Genomic DNA, 19,671 nt, shown 5'->3' with positions numbered 1-19,671 from the left:
TTTTTCGGAGTCTTTCCCCAAATATGGTGCCTGGGATGGAGTCACGGAGCGCACGGGGCCGGGCGCCCCGGGAGGGAGGGCTCGGGGGGGGCCGGGCTCCGCGCCCCGCTGACATCACCGGCCCGCCGCCCGCCTTTTAGCGCAGGGCCGGGGTCCCCGCGGGGCAGAGCGCCGGTCCCTCGCCGAGCATCGCCCTCGCTCCGTCCGCCGCCGCCTGTAAGTCCTGCCGCGGGGGAGGGGGCGGCGGGGAGGGTCCCCGGGGTGGGAACGCCAGCCCCCGGTACGGGGATGCTGCTCCCGGGATGGGGACCCTGCACCCGGGACAGGGACCGCTCCCGGGACTGCGATCTGCGGCTCCCCGGGATGGGGATGCTGCTCCCGGGATGGGGACCCTGCACCTGGGACGGGACCGCTCCCGGGACTGCGATCTGCGGCTCCCCGGATGCCACGGATTCCGCTCCCCTAGATGGGGATTCCGCTCCCCGGGATGGGGATGCTGCTCCCCGGGATGAGGATTCCGCTCCCCGGGATGGGGATGCTGCTCCCCGGGATGAGGATTCCGCTCCCCGGGATGGGGATTCCGCTCCCCGGGATGGGGATGCGGCTCTCCAGGATGGAGATGCTGCTCCCCGGAGGAGGGTCAGGCTCCCCTGCTCGGGCTGGGGTCACTGCCGGGGTTCTGTCCTGCTGCTCCCCTCAGGACCGCGTTCCCGGCTGGGCTCGCAGCTGCGGGTGCCCGCGGAGGGGCCGTGCGGGGCTCAGGGCAGCGATGGAGGGGCAGCCCCAGCCCCCAGTGCCCGTGGTGTCTGCCCGGTGCTCGGGAGATGGGCACGGGGCTGGCGGCAAGGGGACAGGCAGTGCCGTGTGGCTGAGGGAGCCGTGGGTGACCCCTCTGAGCCGGGTCGGGCCAGGGCACAGAGTGGGATTGCTGGGGCAGCTGTAGCATCATGGAACGTGCCCATGATGAGGTGTGGGCACAGGCTGCCCGTAGGGCTCGTGGGGTATCACCACATTAATCACGGGGCTTGGGGGCACCCCTGCATTGCTGGCAGCAAGCAGGGTCAGTGTGTTCTCCCGCACTGAGCTGTGCCAGCTCCCAGCCCAGCCCACGGGAGCCAGGGTGCCCCATGGTCAGGAGGAGCCCACAGGAGGCTGGGTGTGGATCTGGGACATCCACACTGCTCTGGAGGCACCCCGAGGCTCCCTGCCAAGCAAGGAGCCGGGCACGAGGGAGCGATGCCAGCTCCACCAAAGGCTTAGCTGCCACTCCCAGAGCCTCTCCCTGCTGGCATCTTCCCTGGCATCCTCCCTGGCACCCTCGGGGCCTGCCTGCAGCCAGCTACCTGCCATCAGTGCCCGCAGCATGTCCTTACAAGGGCACGGGCACGGCTCCCGCTGCTCCCGTGCTCCTCCCCAGCTCCTGGACCTGCTGTGCCAAGGCCATCCCACGGCCACCCTGCCGTGCCAAGGCCATCCCACGGCCACCCTGCTGTGCCACAGCCACCATACCATGCCACAGCCAGCCAGCCTTGATGTGGTGACCCTGCCCTCTGGATCCTGGCATGGGTCACACCAGGGACATCCATGCCAACCAAGGACTGGCAAGGGACAAGGATGAGGCTGCTCCTGTGCAGTCTGAGCTGGGGATCAGGCATCTCTGCCCGGACACCAGCCGTCTGTCGGGGCAGATTTTGGAGGTCGTGGTGGTGAATTTTCCTCCAAGCACACCTGGATGGAGCTGAAGGGCGAGGGAAGAGTGGGAAGGGCTTGTCCCCACTGCAGCAGAGCGGCAGGCAGATGACACCACGGTGTGTGCGGGGTCCCTGGACAGGAGACAGCATCTCCACACCTGACTGTCCCTGTCGTGCCACCAGGTCTCCCAGCACCGCAGCCATGGCAAACGTAGGGCCAGCCTATGGCATGAGCAGGGACGTGCAGTCCAAGATCGAGAAGAAGTACGACGACGAGCTGGAGGCCCGGCTGGTGGAGTGGATCGTGGCGCAGTGCGGGGATTCTGTGGGGCGCCCCGAGCGCGGCCGCCTGGGCTTCCAGGTCTGGCTGAAGAACGGCATCGTAAGTGGGGCCGGGGCTGGGCGGCCGTGGGGAGCTCTGAGGGCAGCACGGGGAGCTTAGAGGGCAGCACAGGGGTCTCCATGGGCAGCACGAGGAGCTTAGAGGGCAGCACAGGGATCTCCATGGGCAGCACGGGGATCTCCATGGGCAGCACGGGGAGCTCAGAGGGCAGCACGAGGAGCTCAGAGGGCAGCATAGGGATCTCCATGGGCAGCACAGGGATCTCCATGGGCAGCACGAGGAGCTCAGAGGGCAGCACGGGGAGCTCCATGGGCAGCACAGGGATCTCCATGGGGAGCAGGGGGAGCTGCATGGGGAACTGCGAGGGCAGCACAGGGAGCTCCATGGACAGCACAGGGATCTCCATAGGCAGCACAGGGATCTCCATGGGTAGCACAGGGGTCTCCATGGGCAGCACAGGGGTCTCCATGGGTAGCATGGAGAGTTCTGTGGGCAGCACAGGGGTCTCCATGGACAGCACAGGGATCTCCGTGGGCAGCACAGGGGTCTCCATGGGCAGCACAGGGGTCTCCATGGACAGCACAGGGATCTCCGTGGGCAGCACAGGGATCTCCATGGGCAGCACAGGGGTCTCCATGGGTAGCACAGGGATCTCCATGGGCAGCACAGGGGTCTCCATGGGTAGCACAGGGGTCTCCATGGATAGCACAGGGATCTCCATAGGCAGCACAGGGGTCTCCATGGGCAGCACAGGGGTCTCCATGGGTAGCACAGGGGTCTCCATGGGTAGCACAGGGGTCTCCATGGATAGCACAGGGATCTCCATGGGCAGCACAGGGGTCTCCATGGGTAGCATGGAGAGTTCTGTGGGCAGCACAGGGGTCTCTGTGGGCAGCACAGGGGTCTCTGTGGGCAGTGCAGCACGCCCAAGCTCCCCTCTGTGGCAGGTGCTCAGCAGGCTGGTGAACAGCCTCTACCCCTCTGGCTCCAAGCCCGTCAAGATCCCCGATGCGCCGCCCACCATGGTCTTCAAGCAGATGGAACAGATTGCCCAGTTCCTGAAGGCGGCCGAGGACTATGGAGTGGTCAAGACAGACATCTTCCAGACCGTGGACCTGTTTGAAGGTGCGGGAGGGGGGCAGGCGGGGTTGGGGGTGCCAGGGGGTCCCGCTGTGCTGTGCCCATCCTCACGCCCCTCTCTCCCTGGGCAGCCAAGGACATGGCAGCGGTGCAGAGGACGCTGATGGCCCTGGGCAGCCTGGCAGTCACCAAGAACGACGGCAACTACCACGGGGACCCCAACTGGTTCATGAAGTAAGTGGGGAGTGGCGAGCTGGGCACGGGGACTGCCTTGTCCTGCGGCTGCTCAGAGCTGGCTCTCGGCTCTGCCCGGAGCACACGGAGTCGGGATGCCAGACTTTCGGCTTGGGGGTGAGGGGTGGCTGGGACATTCCTGGGCGTCAGGGGGTGCTCCCGGGCAGCCGGGGGTGCGGGTGCCCCACGGCCTCTCCCCGTGGCCCGCAGGAAAGCTCAGGAGCACAAGCGGGAGTTCACCGAGAGCCAGCTGAAGGAGGGCAAGAACATCATCGGGCTACAGATGGGCAGCAACAAGGGAGCGTCACAGGCGGGCATGAGCTACGGCCGGCCCCGGCAGATCATCAGCTAGGCTCTGCCGCGCCGCCCCCAGCCCTCCCCAGCCGGGACCCCCGTCTCCGCTCCCCGGCCCATTGGTATTTATTGAGGAGCAGCCGCCCGCCCGCCGCATCGCCCCGCCAGCGGCCGCACGAGCCCCGCCGCAGCCCCCGGCCCGGGGCCGTGCCCCCCGCAGCCCCCGCAGCCCCGGCCCCGCACCCGCCGCCAGCCGGAGCCCTCGGGAGGGACCCGGGAGCGCCGCCCGCACCCGCCCCCGCCACCGCCGCAGAGATCCCTGCCACGGGGAGAAGAGAGAACGGCCTCGGTTTTGTACTTGGTTTTTGTCAAAATTAAAAGGTTATGTTCATCGAGCGTGGCCTGATGGGGTTTCGGTGGTGCCTGGGGAGGCAAAGTCCTGCTCCCTAAAAGGGAGCTGCTCCTTCTGCCACCTCCAAAGCCGGGAAAAGCTTGGATTTTCCCCGCCTGCCTTGGAAAACTCTGCCCTCTCCCCACTGAACCACGCCAGCCACTTTGGTCCTGTCCCTGCCAATGCTGTGGCCCAGCCCTTGCCTCCCCCTTTACCCCAGGGCACAGAGGGCCCTCAGCCCCCCAGATGCAGCACCCAGCACTGGGTTCTCCCCCTGACACATTTTTCCACAGTGAGGGAGCTCTGGGAGGGCAGAGGAGTGATGGATGGGGCGGGGGGAGAGGAGGGTTTTTCAGGCTTTATTTGGAAAGCTACACAAAAGGGCTTTGCTGATTAAAAAACAAACCCCAGCTTTAAAAAAATAAACCACCGAACCCAAAGACACGAGAAGAAGCCGGCCCTGCTCGGACAGAGCCACTGCCAGAGCAACTCAGGCTCCCCTCTGCAGCCCAAGGCAGGCCTACCTGCCACCACAGTGACACAGGGACAGCCCCTCCTGCCCCAAACAGGCTGGCTCCTGCCTCCCCCGCCCCACAGCTGCTCCGTGCCCACTGCAGAGGAGGAATCAGCAGCACTGGAGCACGGGGGCAGGCGAAGCGCTGGCTGGAGATGAGTGAAACAACTCCCTGCTTCTAAACTGGGATAACTGGTGGGTAGGGGCCGGCTGCCAGCCCGGGGAATGCCAGAGCTGTGGGGTCCCTGCCTGCAGAGGAGGCTGCCAGGGCCCTGCTGCATTTCCCAGGGTGGCTCTGCAGAGGTCAGGGACACAGGGACACGTCCTGGCCCTTCCCTGCAGGAAGGGGCTCGGTGGGAATGGCACTGCACTCACAACGGTGCCCTGAGCGTCCAGCAGGGCAGGCTCCACCAGGAAAGGGTTTAAGGCTTGCTTTGTTTCCCAGGAGGAGGGAAGGGAAGCTCCCCTTCCAGTACCAGCCCTCTCTCCTTGTTTCCAAGCCCCTTCCAGCACCACCTCCCACAGGACACAGTGGCAATGGTCCGTGGAGGCTCAGCAACGAGTCTGTGCTGCCCGAGCCCAGGCAGGTTGTACCGAGGGAGGGCTCCAGCCTGGCCCCAGTCAGCAGGGCTGGTGCTCCCTGTCCTCCCCGAGGAGCTCAGTCGATGCCTGCCTGCCCAAGAACCCCGGGTCTGCCTCGTGGAAGCTGCCAGCTCTGCCATTGCTGGAAAGTTTGGGGTGTGTGGGGCTCCAGGACACCTCCTGCCCGTCCTGGGCAGGCTCCAGGTGCTCACACTCCATCTCAGTCTCCTCCACGTCCTTCTCCCGGTACAGAGGCACCGACTCCATCTCCAGGTCGCTCTCCAGGGCTCGGTGCTTCCTGCCCTGCTGGTACCACCTGCAGCTGCTGGAGCTGGAGCAGGCCAGGTCCAGCCCCACCTCGTTCCTCGTCAGGCAAACCTCCAGCATGTAGTAAAACGTCCAGAACACGGCAAAGCATCCCAAGAGCAGGAGGGTCTGCAGAGGGAAACCCCTTGAAAAACCCGCCCGGGGCCTGCCCAGTGCCCAGCAGAGAGGGCACAGAGCAGGGTCCTGCCCTTCCGGCCCATCCTGGGGCAGGCAGGGCTGCCAGCCCGCAGGCAGGCTCACCTTGAGGGTGTTGGCTGTGATGGTGTAACGCTGCTCCTCGGGGATGTCCAGCCCTGGGGGACAGGGCAGGGAGAAGTCACTGCTCAGGTACTGCCCACTCATGGCTTCCTCCAGCAGCCTGGGGACAGAGACACCTGTGAGGCTCCCGTGGGTAGGGGGGCTCCAAAACACCCACAAAGGGTCTGCAGCGTCCCCTTGAGCACACAGAGCTGCGTCCTGTGCTCTGCAGCCCCGTGAGGTGCGAGGGCAGCCCCAGCCTCACCTGGCAGCAACACGGCTCCAACCCAGCCACTGCTCACAGGGAGGCAGGGATGAACTCCTCATCCTCCCTCTCCTGGCTCCCTCCAACCTGGGGACGGGGCGTTCTGCCCCTGGGGGACGTGGTGCCCTACCTCTGCCGTTCCTTCATCTCTGCTGGGGACCAGGAGGAGCCGTACAGGGTCAGCTGCCACTGCCTCAGGGTGCCCGGCCTCAGGCTGTCGTCCCCTGGGGAGGAAGCAGGCTGCTCCAGCGGGGATCTCTCTGAGCCAGCCGCAGGAGCTGGCACTCCCTGGGACGCGGCACAGAGCTGCCAGCGCTCCTGAGGGTGCCCCGAGGGCAGCACTCACCGATGTCCCTGATGAGCAGCCTGTAGGTGCCCTGCGCCTCCTCGCCCCAGCAGCGCACCGTGGAGAAGGTCCAGTCCGAGAAGCCATTGGGGTCCCTGCCAAGAGGGGAGGGGAAACAACCCCTGAGGGGTCACAGAGGCAGCAGCAGGAGGCAGCCCTGCCCCGTGCCCGCGGTGCTCACGAGTCCATGCTGCGGGCGGTGCCGATCAGGGACATCATCCCGCTGGGGCACAGCAGCCGCATCTCCAGGTTGCCACGGCGAGGGTGGGTTATGGTGACAGTGACAGCCACGTGCTCCAGGGTCCTCATGCCAGACAGCTGCAGGTCGGCAGGGGTCACTGGGAAAGGGAATCGTTACTGTAATTAATACACTGGAAGAGTAAGATCCTCGTGGGTAGATAGAGATGTAGAGGAATAATCAAGGCTGGTTGGTCAAGGCCGGTGGTGTTGGGATGGAGTCCCCACTGCCAGGCGGCCCCACCAGGCTGTGGTGACACTTCACAGGACACACACGTGGCCTCTGCCTCTTCCCCACTGCCCGGTGTGGGGCTGGGAGATGTCCAGGCTGGCACAGCCCATCTCCAGCCATTCCCAGCTCCAGGAATGCTCAGGGCCCCAGAGCTGCAGACCACGGCCCCAGAGCTGCTGACCACAACCCCAGAGCTGCAGACCACGGCCCCAGAGCTGCTGACCACGGCCCCAGAGCTGCTGACCACGGCCCCAGAGCCACTGACCACGGCCCAGAGCTGCTGACCACAACCCCAGAGCTGCTGACCACGGCCCCAGAGCTGCTGACCACAGCCCCTCTGCAGGGCGCAGAGCTGGGTGGGTGCTCCAGCCCCTGCCAGGGGGCACATGGGCACATGGCAGGACAGGCAGTGACAGAGGCAGCAGTGTCCCCTGCCTGCAGGTGACAGAGGCAGCAGTGTGCCCTGCCTGCAGGCCTGCTGGGAGCCAGGCAGGGCCGGGCTGAGCTCTCCCTGCCCTGACAGCCCCGGGCAGCCGCTGCTGCTCGGCACGGCCCGGCCAAGTCGGGAGCTGCAGCATTTCCTAAAATGGTCAAAGGCAGCAGAGCAGCTCTGGCCGCTGCCCAGCCCCGCTCCTGAGCCCGTCTGGCTCCCCAAACACATCAGAGCAGGGATGGGGGTGTGGGGAGGGGATCCCCTGGGAATGGGCAGCGGAAAAAGCTCAGGCAGCCCAGCACTTAACCCCTTCCTGGCCTCCTGCAGCCCAGGGCTGGTCCTGCCCTGCTGTGCCACACGGCGGGGCTGGCGCTGCTCTCCATCCATGGCACACCTGGCAGGGCAGGCTCTGCTCTCCCTGGCACACCTGGCAGGGCAGGCTCTGCTCTCCATCCATGGCACACCTGGCAGGGCAGGCTCTGCTCTCCCTGGCACACCTGGCAGGGCAGGCTCTGCTCTCCATCCATGGCACACCTGGCAGGGCAGGCTCTGCTCTCCCTGGCACACCTGGCAGGGCAGGCTCTGCTCTCCATCCATGGCACACCTGGCAGGGCAGGCTCTGCTGTCCATCCATGGCACACCTGGCAGGGCTGGCTCTGCTCTCCATCCATGGCACACCTGGCAGGGCAGGCTCTGCTCTCCCTGGCACACCTGGCAGGGCAGGCTCTGCTCTCCATCCATGGCACACCTGTTCTTACCATTCCAGGCCACCTCCAGCTCCTGAGGGAGCCAGGGGATGCTCCTGCCCTCCTTCAGCACGGGGCTCACGTACGAGGCCAGGTAGGGCACGGACTCCCAGATCTGCCAGGGGAAGCAGAGAGGGCTCAGCACGGATTGCAGCCTCCCTGCACACCCATCCCTCACCTCCCACAGCTGCTCCTGCGCTGGGTGTGGGCCCAGGCCCAGGGGCCTCTCCCGATGGTGCTCTGGGACACCCAGGGATGGGAGCAGTGCCCACATGCCCAGGAAAGGAGGGAAAGTCACTGCCTTGGAACCAGGAGGGCCAATGAAGGTTTGGGACTCCCCAGCTCTTTAAGTGGCGTCCTGAGGCTGTCCCACTCCAAGCCCTGGTACAGGGGACAGGGAACTGCAGAACCCAAGTGCCTGCAGGAAGAGGGAGCAGCCTGGAGGTCCCTGTGACCCTGGGGGCACAGCTGGCAGTGACAGTGACCTGGCACAGCTGCACAGAGCTCCACACCCAGCTGGGACCAAGTGCCAAAGGGACGTGCCCTGGGCACCGTGTGACAGAGGAGGAAGAGATGGGGATGCCTCAGCCTGCTGTGAGCACACCACTGCTCCAGGGCTGCCAGCTGAGCACAGCCTGGTTCTGGGGCAGGACACCTCCTGGTTGTGGGGCAGGACATCCCCTGGTTCTGGGGCAGGACACACCCTGGTTGTGGGGCAGGACACCCCCTGGTTGTGGGGCAGGACACCCTCCTGGTTCTGGGGCAGGACACCCCTGGTTCTGGGGCAGGACACCCTCCTGGTTGTGGGGCAGGACATCCCCTGGTTCAGGGGCAGGACACCCTCCTGGTTCTGGGGCAGGACATCCCCTGGTTCTGGGGCAGGACATTCCCTGGTTGTGGGGCAGGACACCCCCTGGTTGTGGGGCAGGACATTCCCTGGTTGTGGGGCAGGACACCCCCTGGTTGTGGGGCAGGACACCCCCTGGTTGTGGGGCAGGACATCCCCTGGTTGTGGGGCAGGACATCCCCTGGTTGTGGGGCAGGACACACCTGGTTGTGGGGCAGGACACACCTGGTTGTGGGGCAGGACATCCCCTGGTTGTGGGACAGGATACCCCCTGGTTGTGGGGCAGGACACCCCCTGGTTGTGGGGCAGGACACCCCCTGGTTCTGGGGCAGGACACCCCCTGGTTGTGGGGCAGGACATTCCCTGGCTGTGGGGCAGGACACCCTCCCCGCAGCCCCTGTGGAGGGAGGAAGGTGCTGGGGCTGCTCCTGGTGCCACGGATCAGGGCCCTGACCATGGCTATATATAGTGCTGGAGAGCAGCAGCTCTCAGGCCCTGCTGGAGCCCCGTGAGCTCACAGCCCAAGCAGCCTCAGAGCAGAGCAGGGCCAGCAGGACGGTGGCCAGAGCGCTGCACGGCAGCGGTGTCACTGCACAGGAGCTGTCCCTGCCGTGGGGCCGGGCTGGGTGGCCGTGCCCGCCCCGGGCAGGGGTGGCAGGGCAGGGCAGGGCATTACCTTGGCAGCGTTCACCAGCCTCCAGGCGTTGAGCAGGCCGAAGCCATGCTGGTGGCTGTGGCTGAAGCCAGCCTGGTTCGTGTCCCACTTGGCGTGCCGGTCCTCGTACTGCAAAGACACGCGGGGGGCCCTGCTCACCTGGGGGCTCAGGCAGCCTGAACCCCCAGCATGAAGGGAAGGAGGCCCAGACACATCCCACGGGCGGGGAAGCAAACCCACATGGCCTTATTAGAAAGGAACAGGTTGATCTTTGTTTGAAACAAATCCCAGGACAAAGCGGCTTCCAGCTCCTCAGAAAGGAAATGGAGCTGCATGAAAGGGCACAAATGCCTCTGCTCTGAAACATCCCAGCTGCTCCCTGCTGCCCAAACCACTGCCTGTGGCACGGCAGAGGCCTTGGAGAGAAGGAACTGAGTCCTTTAAATCACCAAGAGTGAGGCAGGACAGATCTGGGTCCCATCACTCACTGGGTTGTAATGTTCTGGCAGCATTGGCTTGGAAGTTATGGAAAACACTGTCCCATGCCAAAGGGAGCACAGCATCAGCTGGACACAGCCTCCTGCTCCCCAGAGGGGTGAGGGAGAAGCCCCATCCCTCCAGTGAGGTCCCACTGCTGCTCTGGGTGAAGGGCAGGGCTGTGTTTGCTGCCCAGCTCTGTTGTGCCTGTTTCCAGGAGCCCAGGTCTCTGGAGAGCCCAGGAAAGGCCAGGCCAGGGCAGAGCTCCTGTTTCCCACTGCCTGGAGGGTGAGGTGACATTGCAGAGGTGGCAGCCCTTGGGCTGGGCCAGCACCACCTACTGAGCCCTGGAACCTGCTGAGTTCTGGGCCTTGCTGAGCTCTGGAACCTGCTGAGCCCCTGGAAGACCCCTCCATTGGCAGATGGAGGCATTCCTGAGGCAAACAACCCATTTATTATCGTGACAGGGGAAAATGCCTCAGCCACATTCCTGGAAGGAACAGGGGGTGAGGAGAGAGCCAGACGAGGCAGAGATTTATGGAAGGGCAGCAGACACAAACAAGGATGTGCACAGCAGGGCCCAGCGTCCTGCAGCGCCCTGAGGGGAGGGAGGAAAAGGAGGGAGGAGGCCCAGGCTCACCTTGGTGGAAGTGAAGATGATGAGGGAGGGAGGGAGGGAGGGAGGGACTCACCTTGGTGGCAGTGAAGGTGATGAAGGACAGAGGGACTCACCTTGGTGGTGGTGAAGACGATGACAGAGGAGGGACTCACCTTGGTGGCAGTGAAGACGATGACGCAGGGAGGGACTCACCTTGGTGGCAGTGAAGATGATGAGGGTGGGAAGGAGGGAGGGAGGGACTCACCTTGGTGGCGGTGAAGACGATGAAGGTGATGAAGGACACAGGAGGGACTCACCTTGGTGGCAGTGAAGGTGATGACGCAGGGAGGGACTCACCTTGGTGGCAGTGAAGGTGATGACAGAGGGAGGGACTCACCTTGGTGGCAGTGAAGGTGATGACAGAGGGAGGGACTCACCTTGGTGGCAGTGAAGATGATGACAGAGGAGGGACTCACCTTGGTGGCAGTGAAGGTGATGAAGGACAGAGGGACTCACCTTGGTGGCAGTGAAGGTGATGACGCAGGGAGGGACTCACCTTGGTGGCGGTGAAGGTGATGACAGAGGAGGGACTTACCTTGGTGGTGGTGAAGATGATGACAGAGGGAGGAGGGACTCACCTTGGTGGCGGTGAAGACGATGACGTGCTGCACGTCGCGCCAGGTGAGGCAGGGCCGCACCTGCAGCATCAGCGCGATCATCCCCGCGGCCAGCGGCGCGGCCGCCGACGTCCCCGTGTGCCCCTCCGTGCAGCCCGTGCCCTTCTGCAGGTCCCAGTCGGTGGTCACCTGCCCAGGGACGGGGCACAGGCCCCTGTCAGGCTGCTGGGCTGCGCAGGGACGCGCGCTCCGTGTCTGTGCCGGCCTGAGCCCAGCCTGGGACACAGCTGTCCTGGGACTGCAGGGACAGGGACCCCAGCTGGGACTGTGCGTGGGGACAGCTCCCTTTGCAGAGAGAGGAACTCGCCCTAACTAAGGAACTCCGTGGGAAACCCCTGGCAGACACAGCGTGGGCTCTTCCTCACTGTCACCGCCGGTCAGTGTCACAAGCAGGGCCCACGTGGGGCTGTGCCGAGCACACACAGCCTCTGAAGAGGCATCAGGCAGCTCTCAGACCGTGCCACCTCACTGCAAAGCAAGTGCATCCATCTCCCTCTGCTCCCCGTGGGGAGACAGCCCAAAATCTGAAGGGTTTATTGTGTTTTTGCTTGGCTCCATCCCGTTTTTCCAGCTGTGAGCGGCTCCAGCTCACGCTGGGACACTGAGTGTCCCACACAGAGCACCCTGAGAGCACAAACTTTCAGTAGGAAACACATCCAGTGCCAGAAGCTGTATTAAATTCTTCCCATTAAGGAAACCACGCAAAGTTTATGGTCTGGTAAAAGAAAAAAAAAAAACCACAAAAAGAGCTGGAGCAGATGGCTGCAGGGAAATTAACTCTGAGTTAACTCTGGCAGCACTGCAGCGAGCTGCAGGGTGCCCAGGAGCAGACTGTGCTCCTGAAAAAGGCTGTGTGGGGTTCAGCAGCTCCTGAAAAGGGCTGTGTGGGGTTCAGCAGTGAAAAAGGGCTGTGTGGGGCTCAGCAAGGCTCAGGCTGGCTGCAGGAGCCACTGTGGCACAGGCTGTTCCCAGGCTACATGTGCACCTTGCCCTGGTGCCCCATGGAGTGCCAGCTCCCCTGTCAGTGTCCCACAAAGGCAGTGTTGAAAACGAACGTGCATTTGTGACCTCCAAAGCACTCACACCATGCTGGGGGAAGCCAGAGCAAGCCCTGAGCCTGGAGCTCCTCGTGGGATGCAGCACAGCCCTCGCTGGTTCCCTTTTTTCCCAGGGTCAGCGCTTTCCAACCCAGCCTGGGACAAGTGCAGGGATTCCTGACAGCAAGGACCAGCCCTGCTCTGGGTTTTACTGACCCTGGGGCAGACTGTGCCATGCCCTGGCTGGGCACAGATCCCTGCCCTGGCTCTGGGCTGCAGGAGGAGCTGGCTGAGCACAGCCAGGTGCCTGAGGATCCCAGGCTCTCCCTGTTCCCCAGGTTTCCCCAGTCTGTTCGACAAGCCCGGACTGTGGCAGGCACAGAGCCACAGGAAGGAGCTTTTGGGAAGTCCTGTTCTGGTGGGAGATCCTCCAAACATGGACAGCCCAGCCCCAAATATCAGGAGGCAGCAATGCTTCCCCCAAGCTGCCCTGGGGTGGGTGGGCTCTGCTGGCCCCACAGGACAGCAAGGGGTCCCAGCACTGGGGTGGGGGCAGCCTGGCACCAAGGGAGGGACAGGCTGGCTCAGGCCTGCAGGGGGGAAAGCAGCCATGGCTGCTTGGCTCGGGCAGAAAGGACGTGTTGTTGACAAGAAGTCGTTTTTTGGCAAAAGAAGGGAAAAGCTGATAAAAATATTCTTAAAAATTCAGCTGGGAGAGGCCCACGTGCCAGAACAGAGGAGAAGCTGGGGCCAAGTGGTTTAAAGAGCCCGAGGCTCTCCCTGCCCTCTGTGCTCCAGCAGCCCTTGGGAGCAGAGCGAGGGGGGCTGAGAAACAGGAGCCTCCCTCTGTTTGTGCAGGGCCTGGACAAAAGGCACATCAGAGGGAATGACAGGGAATCAGAGGGGACAGAGCCGTGTCCTGGCTGTCCCTGGGGCGGCCAGGAGGGCACAGACAGGGGACACAGGTACTCACGATGCTCCTCATCATCTTGTCCCCGCCGCTGAAGGTGACAGCCAGCATGGAGGCACACTCCTCAGCATAGAAGGGCATGGAGCCAGTCTCATCCACAGCTCCTGGGGAAAAGGGAGAGACACCCCTGTGTGAAACTGCCCTGCTCCCACTGCTGGGACTTCGGGGTGGTGATCCCCTGAGAGCCTCTCCTGCCAGGTGCTCCTCCAGGGCCTGGGAGCTGGGCAGGGGAATCAGAACCAGGCCTGTGTTTGCCCATCCAGAAGATCTACAGGAAGGGCAGCCTGGATAAATAATCCCTCACTGTGCTCAGTGTCACACAGATCACACAGATCTCCTGCCCCTCATGCAGCCTCTGCTCTGGAGAATGGATCACACACTTCTCCTCTAACAAATGATGGGAACGCTGCATTCCAGATCATTCCCTGAACACGGCAGTGTCTGTCACAGCCCTGCGAGGGAGGCCTGGGCACGGGCAGGAATTTCCTTGGCCTCCTCTTGCTCTGAGGCTCAGAAGCAAAGTGCAGGCGTGGGGGTGAAGCCCAGCACACCCAGACACTGCCATGCTTGTTGCAGACATTCCCCACAGACTGCCAGCAGCTGCCAGCTGGGCAGGCTCTGTGCTTTTGGGATCACCTCACTGCCGCAGGCCGAGGGCAGCAGACGGAGGGCTCACCTATGGTGACAGTGTAGATGGAGTTGGCGTATCCATCGTAGTTGCAGTTGTCACTGTGCTGGCCCCCGTTGCCACTGGCCACCACGAAGATGCTCCCGAAGCCGCGGCGACCGGCGATCACCCCGTGCTGCAGGGCAGCCTGCGGGGAGGGACAGGGCAGGGGCTCCTTCCTCTGACTCCAGGGCAGGGGGCTCCTTTTACTGACCCCAGGGCAGGGGCTCCTTCCTCTGACCCCAGGGCAGGGGCTCCTTCCTCTGACTCCAGGGCAGGGGGCTCCTTCCTCTGACTCCAGGGCAGGGGCTCCTTCCTCTGACCCCAGGGCAGGGGGCTCCTGCCACTCCTTCCACACTGACCCCAGGGCAGGGGGCTCCTTCCACTGACCCCAGGGCAGGGGGCTCCTTCCTCTGAGCCCAGGGCAGGGGGCTCCTTCCACTGACCCCAGGGCAGGGGGCTCCTTTCTCTGACCCCAGGGCAGGGGGCTCATTTTACTGACCCCAGGGCAGGGGCTCCTTCCACACTGACCCCAGGGCAGGGGGCTCCTTCCTCTGACCCCAGGGCAGGGGGCTCCTTTCTCTGACCCCAGGGCAGGGGGCTCCTTTCTCTGACCCCAGGGCAGGGGGCTCCTTCCACTGACCCCAGGGCAGGGGCTCCTTCCTCTGACTCCAGGGCAGGGGGCTCCTTCCTCTGACCCTGGGGCAGGGGGCTCCTTCCAGTGACCCCAGGGCAGGGGGCTCATTTTACTGACCCCAGGGCAGGGGGCTCCTGCCTCTGACCCCAGGGCAGGGGGCTCCTGCCACACTGAGCCCAGGGCAGGGGCTCCTTCCTCTGACCCTGGGGCAGGGGGCTCATTTTACTGACCCCAGGGCAGGGGGCTCATTTTACTGACCCCAGGGCAGGGGGCTCCTTCCACACTGACCCCAGGGCAGGGGGCTCCTTCCACACTGACCCCAGGGATCCCTGCAGCAGCCAGCCCAGCACCTGTGATCAGGGCTCCCCACACAGAGCCACTGCCCCTCTCTGAGTGCCCAGCCCCACAGACCCTGGGGCTTTGCCTTTGCTGGCACCCAGCACAGCTGGCGCCCCACCTGGCAGCACATTTCAGCCCAGACTCTGCTCCCACCTAGGGGAAGGACACGTCTGAGGGATGAGCAAGAACACAGCCCCACTGGCAGTGAGCACCCTGCTCTCCCTCCCCTGGCAGATGAGGGCACATTCTGCCCATTCTCTGTGGCACAGCGAGCTCTGCCTGTGCTTTGTGTCCTGGAGCCTGTTCCAGCTGTCTCTGCAGGCAGGAAGGGAATAAATTAACCTGCAGGGCTGGGAACCATTTGTTATGGTGAGCGAACTGCTCGGTTGTCAGCGCTGCTGAGCTGTGCTTGGAAGAGCACAGCAGCAGAGCACTGGAGCAGAACCACACCCCAGTGCTGCTTTTGGGGCCCCTCAGTGACCCCTTGCTGCAGCACAGGCAGGCTGAGTGTGCTCTGCAGCAGTCCTGCAGCACAGGAGCTCTGAGAAAACCTTAATGGTCTGGGAAGGAGCAGCCTCAGCTCTGACTCTGCCTCCCACTGCAATCCCACCCCTCTTTGTTTGCTGCCAGTATCCAAGGGCACCATCCTGAGCACAGGGAAAGCTCCAGCTCCTGAGCAGAGAGCACCCCGTGGGCTGCACAGGCTGTCAGGGCCACACCTTCCACAGGCTGGGAAAGAGCCTTTCCCTGCTGGAAGCAGCCTCTCCTTGGAAAGCTCACCCTGCCCTGCCCTCCTGCTGCAGCGTGGCCTCTCCCAACCAGGGACACCTCTGCTGGCACCAAGGGACACACACAGACGTGCAGAGTGTCACAGCCACATCCCTTTCACCCTGAATGGGCGGGCAACAGCCACAAGCCCTGGAGGCTCCCCCAGGGCTGCTGGGGCAGGGATTTACCTTTCCCAGCTGGTGGGGGCCATCCACAGTCTTCCCATCGTCGTCGGGACCCCAGCTGCAAAGAGAGACAGGGTGAGGTGACGGCCCCGGGCAGCTCCTCCTGCCACCACAGCGAGCTCCCAGCTGCTCCCAGAGCCACCACTGGGACTGCAGAGCACGGCACTTTCCCACCCGTCAGGATGGCCCCTCGCTGCTGGGACACGGCTGCCGTGTCTGCACTGTGCCCCCTGGGTCAGATTCCAGGGCACAAAACGTTTGATTTTTATTTAACAAGAGGCTTCTCACACATTCCAGTCCCCATCACACGGCTCAGCCGGGGCTGCCTGACCACAGAGGGGAGCACAGTGCCCCCTCCAGCACAGCCAGCCCAGGGGATATGCTGCAGCAGCACACAGAGGCACTTCTCACAACTGCAGGAGCTGTGCAGGGCCCGGGACAGGTCTCCAGGAACAGGATGGTGGTGCCTCAAGGCTAACTGCAGCCACAAGAGCACACACAGGGACAGCTCACACCTGCAGGAGCTGTGCAGAGCCCGGGACAGGTCTCCACCAACGGGATTGTGGTTAACAAGGCCATCTGATAACAAGGTTATCAAGGCTAATTGCAGCCACAGCAGGATGGGAGCTGCTGTGAGCACTCAGCCATGAGCTGTGAGCCGTCCCCAGGCAGAGCAGGGCTGGCAGCCAGCTCAGGGTCCCGGAGCTCACCTGCAGCTGTAGATGTCATTGATCTGATAGTGCTTGTTGAAGGCAATGGCCTCCATGCTGTCCGTGAGGGGCCCGTCCAGCACTCGGATGCCTGCAGGACAGAGGGACACGGGTCACACGAGCTGCACAAACTGCAAACGCCAAGGGCCAGCCCAGCTCGGGCACATCCCAGCTATACTGGTGACACTGCAGTACCCGGGGATGGATGGGGGGCAGCCCTGGCAGCCCTGGCAGGGGACGTACCCGCGATGCGGCTGCCGAAGGCGACGCCCACGGTGCAGAAGCTGTTGTTGGGCACGGCCGCGATCTCCCCGGCGCAGCGCGTGCCGTGGTGGTTCCCGTTCTCCTCGTCGGGGTGAGGCATGGGGTCAGGGTCGTTGGAGTTCAGGTCATAGCTGCCCTCTGGGCTCTGCAGACAGAGCCACGCTCAGGACTGGGCTCTGCTCCCCTCAGGTTGGGAACAGCAGGAGTTAGGAGAGCACAGCACGGGCTGAAACACAGGCTGGGCAGCAGGGGAACTTGGAGGCTGCTTCCTCACAGGGCTGCAGCTCATCACTGCCAGCTCTGCTGTGGGGAAGGGACCAACCAGGGCAGCTCCAGGCACTGCTGCGGGTCAGAGGGATCCCAGCTGCCCCCCACGTGTTGCACAAAGACAGGTTACCCCAAAACCCGGGCGCAGAACCTGCCAGGAAAGGGTTGCTGCTGGCACTTTCCGCCCTGGCTGAGCCAAGGTGACAGCACAGGCTGGACCCTGGGCTCGCACACACTCCTGTCACGCTGCCCGGCCTGCAGGCTGCACAGGCACTCACGTAGTTTGGCTGGATGTCCTTGATGGTGTGCTCCACGCCGTCGTCCACCACCACCACCGTGACCCCGCGCCCCGTCACGTTCCGCTCCCACACGCCCGTGACGTTGATGTCCTTGCCGGGGCTCTTGCGGTTGTTCTAAGCACCAGAAGGGACAGTGAGGGGACAGGGTCAGCGCTGAGGGCACCTCCTGGGGGCACTGGACATGGTGTGTGGGGCTGGGGCCAGCACGGGAAGGACTCACAGGACAGTTGGGGGAGATTGTTTGAGGCTGACAACAAGCAGAAGTTGCTGGAGCCATGAGATGGAGGGCACAGTGTGCTCCAGCCAAAGCCCTCTGCCCACCCCAACGCCACCAGTGCACAACCAGCTGCAGGAGCTGCTTCCTCCCATCATCACAGCGAGCACACGGCAGGCAGGGCGAGCTCTCAGCGAGCTCCCTCCTCTCCAAAGCACAGTGAGAGGCTGCTCTGCCTCCTGCATGAAGCTCTCCCATGGCCACACAGACAGCCCGAGCCTGGCAGCACAGCAGGAGCCGGGAAACCACTCACCAGATGCCACTGCTGGGGGTATTTGGGATCGTTAAAGTGCAGGCTGCGCTTGGAGCGCTTCAGAAGCTTCTGTTCCGAGTGCCACCGCACGCTGTCGTGCTGTGCAAACAAAGTGTCCACGGATCTCCTGATGGCTTCGTGCTCAGCCGCCGCGTGGCCGTCGGGCTGGTAGGCAAAGAGGTAATGGCCCTTGAGCTCCCCGACACGGCCCATGTTCACCAGCCCCGCAGTCCGGGCCAGCTCCTCTGCCCGCTGCTCCAGCTCCTCCTCGGGTGCCTCCAGGCTGACCGCCCACGTCAGCTTCCCGTGGCCTCCCTCAGCGTCCAGGGCCGGCGAGGCCAGGGGGATCCAGGAAGCGCTGAGCCAAAGGCACGTGTGGATGCAGAGCGTGGCCTCCATCCCCGCACTCCATAGCGGCGCTCCCCGCCTCCAGTGCGGCATCAGACAGGAGGGCTGCAAGGGCAGAGGTGAAACTGGTGAGAAGCCCTCCTGATGAGGGACACGGTGGCCAGGGCCACCTGAAGGTCCCACAGAGCCCCATAGGGGTTGCCCCCAACCCGCTGCATGGCAGATCCCCTTCCCGGGGAACACCAGCGGCTCCTTCCCAGGGTTCAGAACGGGAGGCATAGCCAGGGATCGATCCCAGCCCTGCCCTGCCCTGCCCTGCCGGGTGCCAGCCCCGGACCAGGAAACACCGCGCTGGGCTGCCAGCAGGAGAAGCCACTTCCCCCTCTTGCCTCTGATAAGGAACTGATAAGAAACTCTTGATGCGTGGCTCCCCAGAGCAAACACCACGGGCACCGCCATGGTCCGCGGGCAGCCCAGAGCCGGTTCCTCCTCTGCAGGAGCCCCACGGAACTCGTTCCTCACCCGCTCCACGGCCGGAGGAACCGGCTTTTCCCTGGCACGGGCAGCAATCACCGCCGAGCCCCGGTTCAACCCGCAGTCCACAAAGCAGGGCACCGCAGAGCGGGGAAACACCTCCCGAGGTCCCGCTGCCCGGCCGTGCCCGGGGCTCCACACCCCGGCCCTTTTCCTCCCGGAACCCGCTCCATTCCCCTCTGACACAGCTCATCAGCCGCACACCGAACCCGCGTTTCTCTCCCTCCCCAAAAGCCGGGCTTCAAGCGCCCCGGCAGCGGCACCGCGCAGCGCCCCGGGGCAGCCGCGGCGCTCCCCGCTCCGCCGGTCACCGGCACCGGGGACACCGCGGAGGTCACCCCCGGGCACAGCACCCCCGCTCCGCTCCGCCACCCCCGCCCGGGCCCGGCGGCAGCGCTCCCCGGCCCGGCGCGCATCCCTCCCGCCGCCCGGAGCCCGGCGCCGCCCGCCGGTGCCGCCCCGCAGCGCTCACCGGGCATGAGCCGCCGCCGCCGCCGGAACCGCGGTGCCGCTGACAGCGGCGTCACATCCGCCGGGGCGCGGGGCGGAAGGGGCGGCGCGGCGGGGGCGCGGGTCGTGCGCTCCGCCCGGTGCCGCTCGGTGCCCCCCGGTGCCGCCCGGTGCCGCTCCGCCGGCCCGGCCCAGCCCCGCAGCCGCCCCCATGGCGCTGGAACAGGCGCAGGGCGACGGCCCCGAGCCGCCGCGCCTCTGCGAGCCCGGCCCCGCCGCGCCGCCCGGCAGGTAACGGGGGGGCCCGGCGGGGCGGCAGCGCACCGGGATGGGGCGGGCATGGAACCGGGATGGGGCGGGGATGGGGCCGGGATGGAGCGGGGATGGGGCCGGGATAGGGCGAGAATAGGGCCGGGATGGAGCGGGAATGGGGCCGGGATGCGGCCGGGATGGAGCGGGAATG

At 64.7% G+C, this 19,671-nt stretch overlaps 2 protein-coding genes across 5 annotated transcripts; one reads left to right on the top strand and one right to left on the bottom strand.

Annotated features, from left to right (window-relative positions):
• The first annotated feature begins 151 nt into the window (after nucleotides 1-151).
• TAGLN (transgelin) lies at nucleotides 152-3,755 on the top strand. Its single transcript, XM_058041279.1, has 5 exons — nucleotides 152-216; nucleotides 1,875-2,073; nucleotides 2,982-3,159; nucleotides 3,246-3,348; nucleotides 3,559-3,755. The coding sequence occupies exons 2-5, from the start codon at nucleotides 1,894-1,896 to the stop codon at nucleotides 3,698-3,700; spliced, it is 603 nt and encodes a 200-aa protein (XP_057897262.1). The 5' UTR covers nucleotides 152-216; nucleotides 1,875-1,893; the 3' UTR covers nucleotides 3,701-3,755.
• Nucleotides 3,756-4,367: 612 nt separating this feature from the next.
• Nucleotides 4,368-19,274, bottom strand: PCSK7 (proprotein convertase subtilisin/kexin type 7). 4 transcript variants are annotated; one of them, XM_058041152.1, is made up of 16 exons: nucleotides 19,231-19,274; nucleotides 17,877-18,329; nucleotides 17,329-17,463; nucleotides 16,763-16,928; nucleotides 16,520-16,610; nucleotides 15,813-15,867; nucleotides 13,890-14,028; nucleotides 13,217-13,317; nucleotides 11,168-11,335; nucleotides 9,476-9,583; nucleotides 7,965-8,067; nucleotides 6,486-6,642; nucleotides 6,305-6,399; nucleotides 6,089-6,182; nucleotides 5,697-5,814; nucleotides 4,368-5,564 (listed from the first exon to the last, which is right to left on the bottom strand). In XM_058041152.1, the coding sequence occupies exons 2-16, from the start codon at nucleotides 18,315-18,317 to the stop codon at nucleotides 5,169-5,171; spliced, it is 2,367 nt and encodes a 788-aa protein (XP_057897135.1). In that variant the 5' UTR covers nucleotides 18,318-18,329; nucleotides 19,231-19,274; the 3' UTR covers nucleotides 4,368-5,168. The 4 variants fall into 4 exon arrangements, 3 of the variants coding, with proteins under 3 accessions (XP_057897135.1, XP_057897136.1, XP_057897134.1); XM_058041153.1 differs by lacking the exon at nucleotides 19,231-19,274 and adding an exon at nucleotides 18,747-19,046; XM_058041151.1 differs by lacking the exon at nucleotides 19,231-19,274 and having other exon boundaries at nucleotides 17,877-19,046.
• Between the last annotated feature and the right edge of the window lie 397 nt (nucleotides 19,275-19,671).

Source organism: Melospiza georgiana, chromosome 27, assembly GCF_028018845.1.
Source record: "Melospiza georgiana isolate bMelGeo1 chromosome 27, bMelGeo1.pri, whole genome shotgun sequence".
Classification (NCBI taxonomy): Eukaryota; Metazoa; Chordata; class Aves; order Passeriformes; family Passerellidae; genus Melospiza; species Melospiza georgiana.
Note: the sequence above shows the minus strand (reverse complement) of the source record. Positions and strands in the feature narration are given on the sequence as shown.

What these genes read in the sequence shown, in the direction of transcription:
- TAGLN (XM_058041279.1), top strand. Translation starts at nt 1,894, where the DNA reads ATGGCAAACGTAGGGCCAGCCTATGGCATGAGCAGGGACGTGCAGTCC. An exon ending in TCTGGCTGAAGAACGGCATC is followed by an intron (nt 2,074 to 2,981) that starts GTAAGTGGGGCC and finishes CCTCTGTGGCAG; the next exon opens with GTGCTCAGCAGGCTGGTGAA. An exon ending in GACCGTGGACCTGTTTGAAG is followed by an intron (nt 3,160 to 3,245) that starts GTGCGGGAGGGG and finishes CTCCCTGGGCAG; the next exon opens with CCAAGGACATGGCAGCGGTG.
- PCSK7 (XM_058041151.1), bottom strand. Translation starts at nt 18,683, where the DNA reads ATGGCGGTGCCCGTGGTGTTTGCTCTGGGGAGCCACGCATCAAGAGTT. An exon ending in TCGTCTTCACCGCCACCAAG is followed by an intron (nt 9,584 to 11,167) that starts GTGAGTCCCTCC and finishes GTGTCTTTGCAG; the next exon opens with TACGAGGACCGGCACGCCAA. An exon ending in GGCTGGTGAACGCTGCCAAG is followed by an intron (nt 8,068 to 9,475) that starts GTAATGCCCTGC and finishes TTCCCCTGGCAG; the next exon opens with ATCTGGGAGTCCGTGCCCTA.